Genomic DNA, 14,613 nt, shown 5'->3' on the forward strand with positions numbered 1-14,613 from the left:
GGTGGAGGGCAGAAATATTGGCAGGGGGAGGAGATGGGGCCTGAGGGCAAAGTGGCCAGGGGAGTAGGGAGAGCGAGTGGAAGGGGCTCTCTTACAGTGAATTTCTAGGGAAATTCTGCTCAAAATATTTAAAATTCTGCATCATTAAGTAATAATTTTTTTCTGTATTAATTTAAAATGTAATTACTTAAAGAATATTATGTACATTGTGTTATTTTGACCAATATAAAGTTTGCAGAATTTTGCAGAATTGTACATTTTTTTGCGCAGAATTTTACATTTTTTTGCGCAGAATTCCCCCAGGAGTCAAGGCACCAGATGGGGGTCATGAGGGTTTCACTCCGGCCCAATACAGAACATGAAAGCCAGACAGCAGCCTCCTCGGCTCCTAGTCGGAGGTCTCTTTCCTCACACAGGGAGGTAGGGGATGAGGAGCATCCCATTGTAGGAGGGTCAGTGAATGGTACAGAGTCCACTGGCCTCTCAGGGCCCCTCGACCCCCTGACTGAGCTGACCCCACCCCTCACCCTTCCTGTTATCTGATTGGGTTGGAGACAGAGGATCAACATGGGGCAGGCAGCCCTTTGTAAGCTGCCACTCCTTGTGACCAAACATTTGCCATCTGAGAATGGCTCTGACGTTTGACTTTATGAATGTCAATGGCTGCAGGTGGGATCTCCGAAGGCACTGGGAGCTCTCCTTCCTTCAGGCAGGAAGGTATTCAGTGACTTTCTTACGGAGACTCCCTCCCTCCGAGGCAACTTGGCTCCTGGGTACAGCGGCAGGATGGAGTTCCAGCACTGGGGTGGTGAAAGGGGTGGGTGGCCCTCCTGCTGGTGGAATCCCTGCAGTGCAAAGTGCTGAATGTCAGACTTCCTGTGCCAGGCCCGATGTTCCACCTCTAAGTCCAACTCGAGGGCTGCACAATTAACCTAATTAACGTGTGTGGCCTGACAGCGGAATGGGAAGGAGGAATAGCCTTCTGCCGGATGTCAGCCTATCTGGACACCTTGGACGCCGATGAGGTCATGCTTAGGAGCGATTTCAATTGCACCCTCAAGCAGCGCGACTCTTGGGGTGAGGACTATCTTGCTCCTTGACAGCTGTCCTAGGGGAGGTGGGCTCACTGCCTCTCCCTGGTCAACGCCTGGCAAAAGCATCCCTCTGAGGCATCTGAAGGCCACACCTGCATTAGCGTGTGGTTTGGGCAGGTGCTCCACTCTTGGATTGACCTTTTTTCACATTCAGGATAATGTCACAAGCCCCTTTCTAGTGCCAGTGAGGTGGCAGCCTTCATGGACCACCCGGTGGTGGCTGTGGAAGGTGAGACCTGTCCCTGACTGCCCTCAGGCCACTCGCTAGCACTTCAACAACTCACGATGAGAGGAGCAATGGCTTGTGATGGCAGTCCAAGGGTTTTGGGAGGACTGGCAAGAGTTTGAGGCAGAATTCTACTCACTCACCTTTTGGGTAAGGTCCTTCTCGGATTTCTCTGCTACCAGTATACAAGAGACAATAACGGGGAGTGGAACCTCCAAACGAAGTGACTTAAGGAGGAGCTCCCTGACACCAAGCACCAACTGCAGATAGAACACAAGCAGAGTACGGGCAGAGGAGGAGCGAGACCACGAGACCTCTGTACACGCTCGAGCCCAGCTCCTATGGGAAATTAACTGCAGCTTGCGCTTCTTCCAGAGCCTAGAGAAGAGGTGGGGGGAGAAGAAATGTTTGCTCTCCCCAGACGGAGCCCCCTTCATGGAGCCAGAGAGAATTAGAGCAAGTGCTCAGGATCCTCCAGACCCTGCCGATTACAATGTCTGTGGGGACTTGTGGGACGGACTTCCCACGATCAGTCAGTATGACAGGGAGTCTGGCCGATCTCACTGCCACACTGAGTCAAAGGCCCAACAATAAAATGCTGGGCGTCAATGGACACACCACAGAGCTCTTTGTATTTTTAATGTTTATTCAATCAGCACAATTACAGTACATCAGGCAGAATATAAAGGAAACAGCATAGCAGAAGGACATAAGCAACCTGCCTGGACTGGTCTGGCATGGACAATAAGGAATTTGCATTACTTCAGGGTCCTCATATGTACTTTGGAGGGAGTCGGTGAAGATTTTGGGATGGGCTACTAAGTACTGTGTTTGCTTTTATCTATTAATGTATAGGACCATCTAATGTGATAAGATTTGGGTTTGACAGTCAGGGTATAAAACTCTTTAATGTCCAGGTTCATTATAGCATTAAAAAAAAAACCCCCCACAATTTGTCCCTGCCCTCAGCTGAAGGTAAATCAGCCCAGTGAGTCTCCCTTTCCTCTGCCATACAAGATATATAATTCTAGATATTCACATAGATTAATGAGTCTCTTCCCATTAATGTTCCTTTGTTTTTCTGAGATACTAAAATAAGGTATTTTGTTGATTTTGAATAAAGTCAAGTTCATTTCCTGGTGCATGCATTTCGATTCCAAGATATGATGATTTTACTTTTTGTTTGAAAGGCAGCAGTTTCAGATTGGATGATCATAAAACATTCAGAATTGAAATAGGGAGAATCGGTGGAGTTAATATAAAGAGCAGAGAAATATGTATCTTGTGGCATCTGGAGTAGATCTTTTGATATTTTAATTTACAAATGTATTTGCATTTTTTAACAGATGTAATAAATTCTGATTTCTCCTCTCTGTACTAGTTTATGACATTAAGAACATTTAAATGGCTTCTCTCCACTGTGGATTCTTTCAAGCTTTGTAAAATTTTATTATTTCAGCCTGAAACATTTATCACAGTGAGACTAGTTAAAAGGTTTTTCAACAGTGTGAATTCTTTCTTGCTAAGAAGAGTATTCAGACCAAAACATTTCTCACAATAAGAACATTTCAGTGGCTTTGTGAATTCTTTCATGCCTTTTAAGACCACATTTCAGATTTAAATATGCTTAATGTGAAAAATATTTCAATAATTTCTGACCAGTATGAATTCTTTCATATTAAGATTAGATTTCAAACTGCAACTTTTATCACATTCAATACATTAAATGATATCTCTTTTCTGTGGAGCATTTCATGTGCTCGCAAATTGCATTGCCGATTGAAACATTTCTCACATTCAGAACATTTAAATGGTTTTTCACCACTGTGAATTATTTCATGCTTTGTAAGATCAGATTTCATATTGAAACATTTATTACACTGACAACATTTAAATTGTTTCTCTTTCCTGTGGTTCATTTCATGCAATAGGCAATTTCTTTTCAGACGGAAACACATATCACATTCAGAACATTTAAATGGTTTTTCACCATTGTGAATTATTTCATGCCTTGTAAGACCCGATTTCCAATTAAAACATTTATCACATTGAGAGCACTTAAATGGTTTCTCTTTCATGTGGTTCATTTCATGAAATAGCCAATTTCTTTTCAGATGAAAACACTTATCACATTCAGAACATTTAAATGGTTTCTCACCAGTGTGAATTCTTCCATGTTGTAGTAACTGGAAATTCTGTCTGAAACATTTATCACATTCAGAACATTGAAAAGGTTTCTCACCAGTGTGGATTCTTTTATGTTTGCCAAGACTAGATTTCAGATGGAAACATTTATCACATTCTAAACATTTAAATGGTTTCTCTCCACTGTGCATTCTTATATGCTGTAATAAAAGGTAATTATAGCTGAAGCACTTATCACATTCAGAACACTTAAATAGAATCACTCCAGAGTGGATTCCATGATGTTTTGCCAGTTTCGATTTACAGGTGTAGCTCTCATCACATTCAGAACATTTAAATGGTTTCTCTTTCCAGTGGGTCGTTTCATGTAATAGTAGTTTGCTTTTCTGATTGAAACATTTCTCACATTCAGAACACTGAAATGGTTTTTCACCTGTGTGGATTCTTTCATGCCTTGTAAAATCATATTTCTTATAGAAACATTTATCACATTGAGAACATTTGAAATCGTTTCTCAACAGTGCGAATTCTTTTGTGCTGGCTAAGATTAGATTTCAAACTGAAACATTTATCACATTCAGAATATTGAAGGGGTTTTTCTTTCCTTGGTGAATCATCCACTTTTAGAGTTTTTCCCTGATTGAAACTTTTCCCACATTTTTTGCACAGAAATGGTGTTTTGAGTGGGTGGGATTTCTGGTGCAATATTAAATGTGATTCCTTACCAAAGCCTTTTCCATAGACATCACACAGAAAGGATTTCTTCCCTTTGCATTGTGTCTGGTGAAGGTCAGAAGTCATTTGATCACTGTTATTACTTTGGAATTGTGGCTCTGCTCTCAGCTGTCTCTGCTGCTCAGGGATGTCTGTGAGTTCCCTGTCATTTTTCTCACACTCAGTAACTCCATCTGGTGAGTCTCCTGCAGGTTCTTGCTGTTTCTTCTCCGATTCTTGCTGACTATTTCTTGTATTTCTCCTCTCAATCCCCTTGGAAACATTCTGACAGGCATTTCCTGAATTGCTTAGGATCAGTCCTACTTCTTCTCGATTCTCCTCCTTCTTTATATTCTGTGTGATTGCATACCTTGCTGGTGATAAAAGAAGTGATTCATCATGCATTAGTGCCCATGCAAATGTTTCTGGGTTTCTGATCCTATATTCTCTGTTCTACAACAGTCACACAATGATAAAATTGCATATTTTTGACCAATCACTGGGGACCATGAAAGCTGCACCAAAAGCCCTAGGAGCTGAGACTTGATGACGTAAATATGCACAACCTAGGGGGCCAATTCAATCACATGAGTTAAAACTGCGCGAACAAACTCAATGCACTGTTTCTTAAAACACATGATGATAAAAGTGAACCAGTACATGTGGTGTATTTGGATTTTCAGAAGGCGTTTGACAAAGTCCCTTATGAGAGACTTCTAAGAAAACTAAAAGTCATGGGATAGGAGGCGATGTCCTTTCGTGGATTGCAAACTGGTTAAAGCACAGGAAACAGAGAGTAGGATTAAATGGTCAATTTTCTCAGTGGAAAAGGGTAAACAGTGGAGTGCCCCAGGGATCTGTACTTGGACTGGTGCTTTTTGTTTTGTAAATGATATTTTATTGAACGTTTTTAAACTTGTGAAAACATCGAATAAAACTCATAAGAAAATATACATCACAATAATAGCTCGCGTTTGTGCTTAAATTGCAACTTATTCGATTCCAGACTTAGGGCGAGATTTTAAAAGCCCTGCGTGCGTAAAGTCCTCCTGGATTTATGCGCAAAGGGCACTTGCGTGCTGGCGTGCCTATTTTGCATAGGCCGCCGGCGTGCGCAAAGCCCCAGGACGCGCGTAAGTCCCGGGGCTTCATAAAAGGGGCGGGAGGGGGCGTGTCCTGGGTCAGGGGCAGGCCGGGGCGGGTCCGGGGGCGTGGCGACGGTTTGGGGGCAGGCCGGGAGGGCGGTCCCGAGTCCCCCAGCACTGCGGCCTGTGCCGGGGGATGCGAGGCGGCGCGCGCAAGTTACGCCTGCTTCAAGCAGGCGTAACTTGCCCAACAAAGGTAGGGGGGGGGGATTTAGATAGGGCCGGGAGGTGGGTTAGGTAGGGGAAGGGAGGGGAAGGTGGGGCGACGCGGAAGGAAAGTTCCCTCTGAGGCCGCTCCGATTTTGGAGCGGCCTCGGAGGGAACGGAGGCAGGCGGCGCGGCTCGGCACGTGCAGGCTGCCAATTTTGCGCAGCCTTGCGCGCGCTGACCCCGGATTTTATAAGATACGCGTGGCTACGCGCGTATCTTATAAAATCCGGCGTAATTTTTAAAGATCTACCTCATAGGCTAGTAGCTTAATTGTAACTCAAAGGTTCTTTGCTGAGATACAAAGTTGTAAACACAGATGGAATGGCTAACCTGCTACCTATGGGTTTCTGCCTAGCCCGCCACTGTAAGTACGGAGACCTTATTGAAGAGAACCTTGGTAGAACGTGGTGTTTTCGGGCTGTCAGCTTACAGAGCTCACACCTCTTGTCTAACTTTGAAGTGACGGAGGATTGGGCAACTTCCAGGCAGACGCTATAACACATCCAGCAGCTAGGATAATTTGATGCGCCAATAACCAATCATTCCTGGAGCATTTTCGGGGGATAGATGAATAGTAATCTGTAGCACTTGCTGGATTAAAAGAGAAACTGCCCCCTCCCCCCAAAATCGCACAATCATAGGCCACTCCCTCCACAGATGGAAGAAAGGAGCCCTTGTGACCGCTTCCCATCTGGCACAGGTCTCCGCTAGATATAAAGGCTTTGTGCAACCGGACGGGGGTAAGGTGCCATCTCAATAAAACTTTGTAACTGCTTTCTGATAATAGCCCGAAGAACAGAGCTCCGTTTAGTATTAAGAAAGACCACATCCCATGTCCCGTCCTCAGGTTCTTTTCCTAAGACATTTCCCCACGCCTCTATGGTAGGCGGGCTTCTTACGAGGGGCATTACTGAGAAGGCTGTGGCTCGTGGGGTAATTCCCCCTTTTACCTTGTGTGCCTGCTCACACCATTTCATTTCATTTATTAAGAAGCCACGTAATTGTACATCTGGAATCATGGCTTTATCCAGTAGCTGGGGGGTTTTCTTTAATATTTGTGAAAGTTAACAACCCGTCAGGGCCCCGTACATTCCCCAATAATAAAATCTTATTTTTTGTTTTCCAATCCACAAAGAGAGGTGAGTTCCACCCTGGGGTAAAATGACTATTAGGGAACAGTGAGAAGCTAAAAAAAAAAACCTTCTGCCCATCAATTTAAGTTGCCACTGTTTCCATACGTGGACAGTAGTGTTAGTGGTTGGGAGGAGGTGTTTGTTAACTATCCAGGTGTAACGAGGCTGCCAGGTTAAGAGCCCAAATCAGCAGACTTCCCCAGAATACGTGCCCCGTTGCTACCCGCCTTTTCTGGCCTCCCCGTTCACTCCACCCCTCAAGTGGGGGACCCCCTGCCTGCCTCTCAACTTATGCCAGCCCATCACGCTGCTGGCCGCCCTGGGCGATTTCCTCTGCTATGTATTTGCAAAAAATGCATTTCTGCCAGCGTTTCAGCGCAGCGGTAGACATGTGTATCGGTAGTGACCGAAAAAGGTAGTTGAGCTTTGGGAGAACATGGACTACGAGTTCCTATTTCCATGCACGCTTTCAGTTTATTTATGGATGTCTTTTATAACATATTGTAAACCGTTGCGATGGCGTGCCTGAACGACGAGATCAAAATCTGACAAACAAATAAATAAATACATTTTTATCGATGCTATTCTACCCATCCATGCTAGTGGGAATCGAGACCAATTATCGAAATCCTTAAAGACCTTAGAGACCACGGGGGGATAGTTCAAACTAAATAAGTCCTCAGTCTCATTGCTAATTAAAATACCTAGGTATTTTATTTTCTGGTTTTCCCATTTAAAAGAAAACATCTGTTTTGAGGTCGATATTTGTTCTAAAGGCAAAGCTTTTTAAAACCTCTTGACTTCCCAAGGGTTAACGTAAAGCCAGAAACAGAGCTAAACTCAGACAGCACCTCTACCTCCCCCTTTTAAGGAGTTTTGTGGCCTGGACAAAGTAAACAAAATGTCATCTGCGAAAAGTGACATCTTATAATCTGAGCCACACACATCTATCCCCGAAATTGGTGTCAGTGCCCGAACCTGTATTGCTAGGGGGTTCTGAAAATAAAGCAAATAGTAACAGGGATAGGGGACAACCCTGTCTTGTTCCTCTCTGAATGGGAAAGGGATCCGAGTAGGATCTGTTAACTCTGACACAGGCTTTTGGAGATTCGTACAGCTTGGATAACCACCTCAGAAAAAAGGGTCCAAAATTCATCCTCTCTAGAGTGTGAAACAGATATGGCCAAATGGACCATATCAAACGCTTTTTACGCTTCTACCGAGCGTAGTACTGCGGGGATTTGTCCCTGTTTTACCCACCAAATAAGATCAATAATCTTGCGGACGTTATCAGCTGCCATCCTGCCCAGGATAAAGGCTGCCTGGTCAGGATGTACTAATTTTGCCATGACTCTATTTAAACGATTTGCTAAAATTTTGGCTAATATCTTTAAGTCAATATTAATTAAAGGGATAGGTCTATAAGACTCACACTCTAAAGGATCGCGGCCAGGTTTGGCCAAGATAGTAACCCCGGTGACAATGGACCCCGAAAACAAGGATGTTCCAGTACATATGGAGTTAAATAGTGCTATGAGGGGGGTAAGGGGGAGGGGATGTCAATTCATGTGCAAATGTTTTATAAAATTGAGCGGGGGAAACCATCTAATCCTGGGGCTTTGTTAGTTTTAAGATCATTGATCACTTGTAGTACTCCAATCTGTGTTATTTCTTTTTCAAAAAATTGTTTTTCCTCTTCCAAGATACTTGGGAGATTAACCTGATCTAAATATGAATCTATCCTCCCCTCCAAGATGTTGGAGTCCACCTTATACAAGTCACCATACAACTGCTGAAATCATTGTTGAATTTCCTTAGAAGAGGTCAATGAGGACCTGTCTACGCCGCAAATCCTAGGGATTTGATTTTGGGCCAGTCGTTGTTTCAGCCTTCTAGCTAGGAGCCTACTGGCCTTATTTCCCTGTTCAAAATGCTCCTGTTTTGGAAGGTTGAGCTGTAAGGAAATAACGTCTAAATTAAAGAAGCAAAGGGAACGTCTAGCTTGTTGCAAATTTAAGAACTTTTCTCCTTTTTTTTTTAAAGTTGCCTGAGATACGAATCTTCCTCTAAAGCACAGCTTTTAAACATTCCCAATATAATGAGGTGTTTTTCTATCGGCCCCATTATGTTTCTCGTCTTCAGCAATGGCAGCTTGTAGAGATGAGCAACAGGCCCCATCCTCCAATAAGGTATCGTTGAGTTTCCAAAATCTCTTCCTAGGGTCTCTGCCTGATATCTGTAATTCAATCCATACGGGGGTGTGATCTGTCCATGTTATCTGGCCTATATCCACCCCAGTAATCCTCTGACTAAGAACTTTATCCACTAAAAAGAAATCTCTCCTCGAATAGGATTTATAAGGGTTAGAATAGAAAGTGTAGTTTCTGACACAAGGATACCTGTGCCTCCAGATATCCAGTAATTGCCATTTCTGAATGAAGGATTTAAGGTGCTTCCTACTTGAATTTGCTCCCGGACCATGCCCCCGTTGAATTATCCAATCAGGGTTGGACCGTGAAGTTAAAATCTCCGGCCATCACAAAATGGCTCTCCCCGCCGCGCCCAAGATGCTATCGATAACAAAAGCAGAGTGTTCAGTACTCGGAGCATATATGTTCAGCAAGGAATACATCTCCCTCCCCACTTCTATTTGTAAAAATAAAAAACGCCCCCCCTAGGGTCCTCCTTGGATCTTTCGAACTCGGCACTGAAATTCTTTACGGAACAGGATTCCCACCCCAGCGTACTTTTGCTGATTTTGAAGCCGCTGCAAAGAACTGCAGGGGGAATAGCGGCCACTTCAATAGGCGCTCATAACCACGCTTTAAGGGGCGGATTTTCAGAGCCCTGCTCGCCTAAATCCGGGCGGATTTAGGTGAGCAGGGCCCTGCGCGCCGGTGCGCCTATGTTCAATAGGCGCACCGGAGCGCGCAGACCCCGGGACTCGCGGGGTTTTCCGAGGGGGGCGTGTCGGGGTCGGGCCCGATCCGCGCAGCGTTTTGGGGGCGTCGGCAGCGTTTTGGGGGCGTGGTTACGGCCCGGGGCGGTCCGGGGGCGTGGCCAGCGCCCTCCGGATCCGCCCCTGGGTTGCGACTAGGCGCGCCAGCGGCCCGCTGGCGCGCGGGGATTTACTTCTCCCTCTGGGAGGCGTAAATCCCCCAACAAAGGTAGGGGGGGTTTAGACAGGGCCGGGGGGGTGGGTTAGGTAGAGGAAGGGAGGGGAAGGTGAGGGGAGGGCGTTAGAGGATTCCCTCCGAGGCCGCTCTGATTTCGGAGTGGCCTCGGAGGGAACGGGGGTAGGCTGCGCGGCTCGGCGTGCCAGCTATACGGAATCGATAGCCTTGCGCGCGCCGATCCAGGATTTTAGCGGCTACGCGCGTATCTACTAAAATCCCGCGTACTTTTGCTTGCGCCTGATGCGCCAGCAAAAGTACGGTTTGAAAATCTACCCCTAAGTGCGTTTCTTGCAAGAATGTAATAGCGGTGCCTGAGATCTGGGCCTCTGCCCCAAACAATTGCCGTTTACGTGGGCTATTTAAACCCTTAACATTAACGGATAGTAACCTAATGGATGACATCTTGATACTATGATTCTAAACACCTCTATCATATCCCCCCTCAGCCGTCTCTTCTCCAAGTTGAAACGTCCTATACGGTCTTTATGGTCAGTTTCCCAAAGGTGGAGCACCCCAGGGCCTTGTGCTGTTTAGCACATTCATAAATGATCTGCAGAAAGTACAAACGAGTGAGGTGACTGCCTTTGCAGACGACACGATATTGTTTGGAGACACGAAAACGGCAGCGGACTGTGAAGAGCTGCCGAAGGGCCTTGTGAGACAGGAAACTGGGCTTCTAGACGGCAGACGTGGGCAAGTGCAGAGTAATGCACGCAGGGGAAAATGATCCGAACTGTAAGTGCACGGTACTGGGCTCCGTGTTAGGAGTCGCCACCCAGGAAAAGGACCTCGGAGACCCCGTGGCCAATACCTTCACATCTTCAGCTCAAAGAGGCAAACACACTGCTAGGAATTATTTGGAAAGGAACAGAGAGAACAAAACTGAGAATCTCATACTGCGCCTTTGTGCACATCCAAGGTGCGAACGCAGTCCTGGCCACCCCCATCTCAAGAGAGACATGGGGACATAGGAAAAGGTACAGAGAAGGGTGACAAAAGTGATAAAGGGGATGGAAGCTCCCGTACGGAGAAAGGATAAACCGATTAGGGCTGTTTAGCATAGAAGAGAGGGGATAGGGTTGAGATTTATAAACTCTTGAGTGGGACTAGGTCTAGGGGGCACTCCATGAAACCAGCAGCCGGCGGCTTTAACATAAATCCCTGGAAGATTGTTTTCACTCAGTGCGCAATCGAGCTATGGATAAGGCAGCTTACACGGTGGAGTTCAGAAGAGGACAGGACAAAGTAGGTAGGTGTGTTAAAATACGCTATTTATTTACATTCCGCTTTCTCAGGCCCTTCAAAGCGGATTACCTTCAGGTACTGGAGGGATTTCCCTGTCCCCAGAGGGCGCACAAAGTTTGCACCTGAGGCAATGGAGGGTCACAAAGAATTATTTGTACTTTCATTTTCCCTTTGTCTTCACAACCTCTTTGCTAGCAAACGACACAGGCAGTTTACAGTCATTCGCGTCTGGGTGCTCTTTATCTAAGCTCCTGAAGGGAAAATCCATAAACGGTTATTAACCGGATGAACGAGGGAAAGCCCACGTGGATCCATGGGAGTGAGATACAAGAAATAGCTCAACTCTTGGGGATCTGCCGGCTCCTTGGGATCAGCAATGATTGCTGTTGGACACAGGATGCTGGGTTAGATGGGCCTTGGTCTGACCCAACAGGGCACTTCTTATGTTCTTAACTTTATGGAAGCTCAGCAGCAAGTGTCCTCAGGTGAGCTATCAAAATACATGTAAATCTGTTCTGAGTCTCCCTATCTCAACAGAAACGGGGGATACATTTCAGACTGACTGGCAGGGGCTGCTCTCAAGTGAAAAACCACAAACCAATCTCGGGTACCGGCCCAGACACAGAGCAATGCAGAAGGAGTAGGAGAAAAAGGAATAATGACTTTCAGTAAATCAGGCCCTGTGTCTGATAAAGATTCAGATAATGCAGTCCTTACCTAGACCCAGAGAGCTCAGGGTCTCATAATTCTCCTTCATCACCTCCCTGTAAAGCTCCTTCTGCCCTTCATCTAAATACCCCCACTCCTCCTGGGAGAAAGAGACAGCGATGTCCTCAAACGTCACCGGCACCTGAAACACAAACCAGAAACACTCAGGGACACGTGGAGGGGGCTCAGCGTGCATCAGATCTCAGCTGCATTTATTCTCCTCACGTTTTATCATGGAACAGAGGACGCCAGGACCCGCCAGACTTTTATTCGTGTGATTTATATGTTGTCTTTCAGCACTTCAAAGCGGATCACATTCAGGTACTGTCCCAAAGCACTTACAACCTAAGGGGGTCAGAATTTTCCCAGAGAGAGAACAAAAAATACCATGAGCCACGGAAAATACCACGGGGGCTTCCAAAGCTGCAGAACTGGGTACCGAAGCAGTGGAAACTGTCTGAGATTCCCCCCTGTGGAAAAACTCCATGGAAACAAGCTGGGAAAATCCAAAACTATCACACGAAAAGCAAAGCAGCTCATTAGCATCCCCACAGCATGTGGGGTAAAATATCACATGATGTTGCTGCAGTAGGCATTTATCATGTAATAAATGCTCTCTCTCATTCAGTACCACCTTACGCAGCTTAGTCAATCCAGCCCCAAGTTTGTACCTCAGGCAATGGAGGGTAAAGTGATTTGCCCCAAACTCAGAAGTGCTGGAAATGTGCTTGACCCTAGAGAGCTCTCTCGATGGGCTCTACCGACTGATTATTGCCATCATGTTTCTATGTTTCTCTGTGGGTGAGGAAGAAAGAGGAGGATGCATAGGAGAGAGAATGGGGAAATCACTCCCCTGATAATATTGTTTTCCTTAGTGTAGACAGATGGGACTCGGGACCAAAGGGTGAGGCTCCCCTGCCGGCAGATGGAGACGGAGTCAGGTTTCAAAGCTGACGTCACCCTAGATGCACCCCTGCGGTGACCTCGGCCCTCCAAAAGCCAATGTGGACATACTAATGAAAAACTTGATAAAAAAACGGATAACCGTAACTGTCCTCAACCAAACACTGAACCCCAGGAAGATTATAGATGCTTACCCGTAATCTCTTGGAATCGATATCTGCTCCCTGGCACTGTTCTTGGGCAGCCATGGGCGGGATGTCAAGTCCATCTGTCTACACTAAGGAAAACAAAACCATCAGGTAAGCAATGTCTCCATTTCCTAGCGTGTAGCCAGATGGACTCAGGACCAATGGGATGTACAAAAGCTACTCCCGAGCAGGGCGGGAGGCTGTTTGTGGTCCGGTTAACACCGCCCTTGCAAAGGTTGAATCCTCTCGGGCCTCAACGTCCCGGCAGTAGAACCTGGAGAAGGTGTGCAAGGTGGACCACGTCACCGCTCAGCAGATATCAACGGGAGACAGCAGTCTAACCTCCATCCATGAGACCACCTGAGCCCTAGCGGAATGAGCTTTAACCCGAGAAGGTAATGGCTTTCCTGCTTCCACGTAGGCTCCCGTGACCACCTCCTTAATCCAGCGAGCTAAGGTAGCCCGCGAAGCTGGTTCGCCCCACTTCCTTCCACCGTGAAGGACAAACAGGGGGTCCGATTTTCGGATCGGGTCTGAGACTTCCGGATATCACACCAAAAGTCTACCGACATTCAGTTGACAACGGGGATGATATTCTTCCACTTCCAAATTTTATGCGCACGGATTTTGGGTGCCTATGCAGGCCACAGCGAGGCGCGTGCGCAGCCCATGCACCCGGTTTTACCTGTATTCTGCACTTAATAGGTTGTGCGCGTATGTACGCACGCGATGTTATGCGCACTGTGCATACCGACTTTCAGGCTGATACAGTAAACGGACACTGTGCGCGCGATTCAGAAAAATAATTTATTCAAATTAGGGCCCGCGGTAAAAAGAGGCGCTAGGGACACTAGCACATCCCTAGCGCCTCTTTTTGGACAGGAGCGGCGGCTGTCAGGGGGTTTGACAGCCGCCGCTCAATTTTGCCGACGTCGGTTCTCAAACCCGCTGACAGCCATGGGTTCGGAAATCGGACGCCGGCAAAATTGAGCGTCCGGTTTTCAACCCGCGAGCTGCAGGCCGATTTAAATTTTTTTTAAATTTTTGATTATTTTAAACTTTTGGGTCCTCCGACTTAATATCGCCATGATATTAAGTCGGAGGGTGCACAGAAAAGCAGTTTTTACTGCTTTTCTGTACGCTTTCCTGGTGCCGGCAGAAATTAACATGTGCGGCTTGGCTGCACATTTTACTTTCTGGATCACGCGGGAATGACTAATAGGCCCATCAACATGCATTTGCATGTTGTGGGTGCTATTAGTTTCGGGAGGGGGGGGTTGGCCGCGCGTTTGACGCGCTATTACCCCTTACTGTATAAGGGGTAAAAATAGCATGTCGAAAAAGCGCAGCAAAACGTGGGCTAACAGTGCGCTCCGCTGGAGCGCACTTTACTGTATTGACCCACAAGTCATTATAGCTTTGAGCTCTACTGAGCATGTGCAGGAATTCATACATGGGCATTGCCTAAGAATCTCCTCAGTCTGTTTCAAAGCTAACAGAGCAGGAAAGTCTGCTATCCAGGGAAGACAGCATCTCATGGCTAATTCATCCTGCTATTTATCTATGGAGAACACCCTTTACAGTAAGCAGAGCAGGATTTCCAACCCTGGTTCTCTCTCTGCACAGCCATCTGGGGTGAAGGATGGGAGGAGTCCCTAGGCTGCATCCCCTGCCTGCAGAGCAGAAAGCCCTGCAGCCATTTCTCCTGCCCCTTCTCCTGAGCAGG

General features: G+C 46.5%; 1 protein-coding gene across 1 annotated transcript; it reads right to left on the reverse strand.

Annotated features, from left to right (window-relative positions):
- Positions 1-1,960: 1,960 nt before the first annotated feature.
- Positions 1,961-12,808, reverse strand: LOC115083541 (zinc finger protein 226-like). Its single transcript, XM_029587426.1, has 2 exons — positions 11,806-12,808; positions 1,961-4,553 (listed from the first exon to the last, which is right to left on the reverse strand). The coding sequence occupies exons 1-2, from the start codon at positions 11,990-11,992 to the stop codon at positions 3,952-3,954; spliced, it is 789 nt and encodes a 262-aa protein (XP_029443286.1). The 5' UTR covers positions 11,993-12,808; the 3' UTR covers positions 1,961-3,951.
- Between the last annotated feature and the right edge of the window lie 1,805 nt (positions 12,809-14,613).

This window comes from Rhinatrema bivittatum, chromosome 2, assembly GCF_901001135.1.
Source record: "Rhinatrema bivittatum chromosome 2, aRhiBiv1.1, whole genome shotgun sequence".
Taxonomy (NCBI): domain Eukaryota; kingdom Metazoa; phylum Chordata; class Amphibia; order Gymnophiona; family Rhinatrematidae; genus Rhinatrema; species Rhinatrema bivittatum.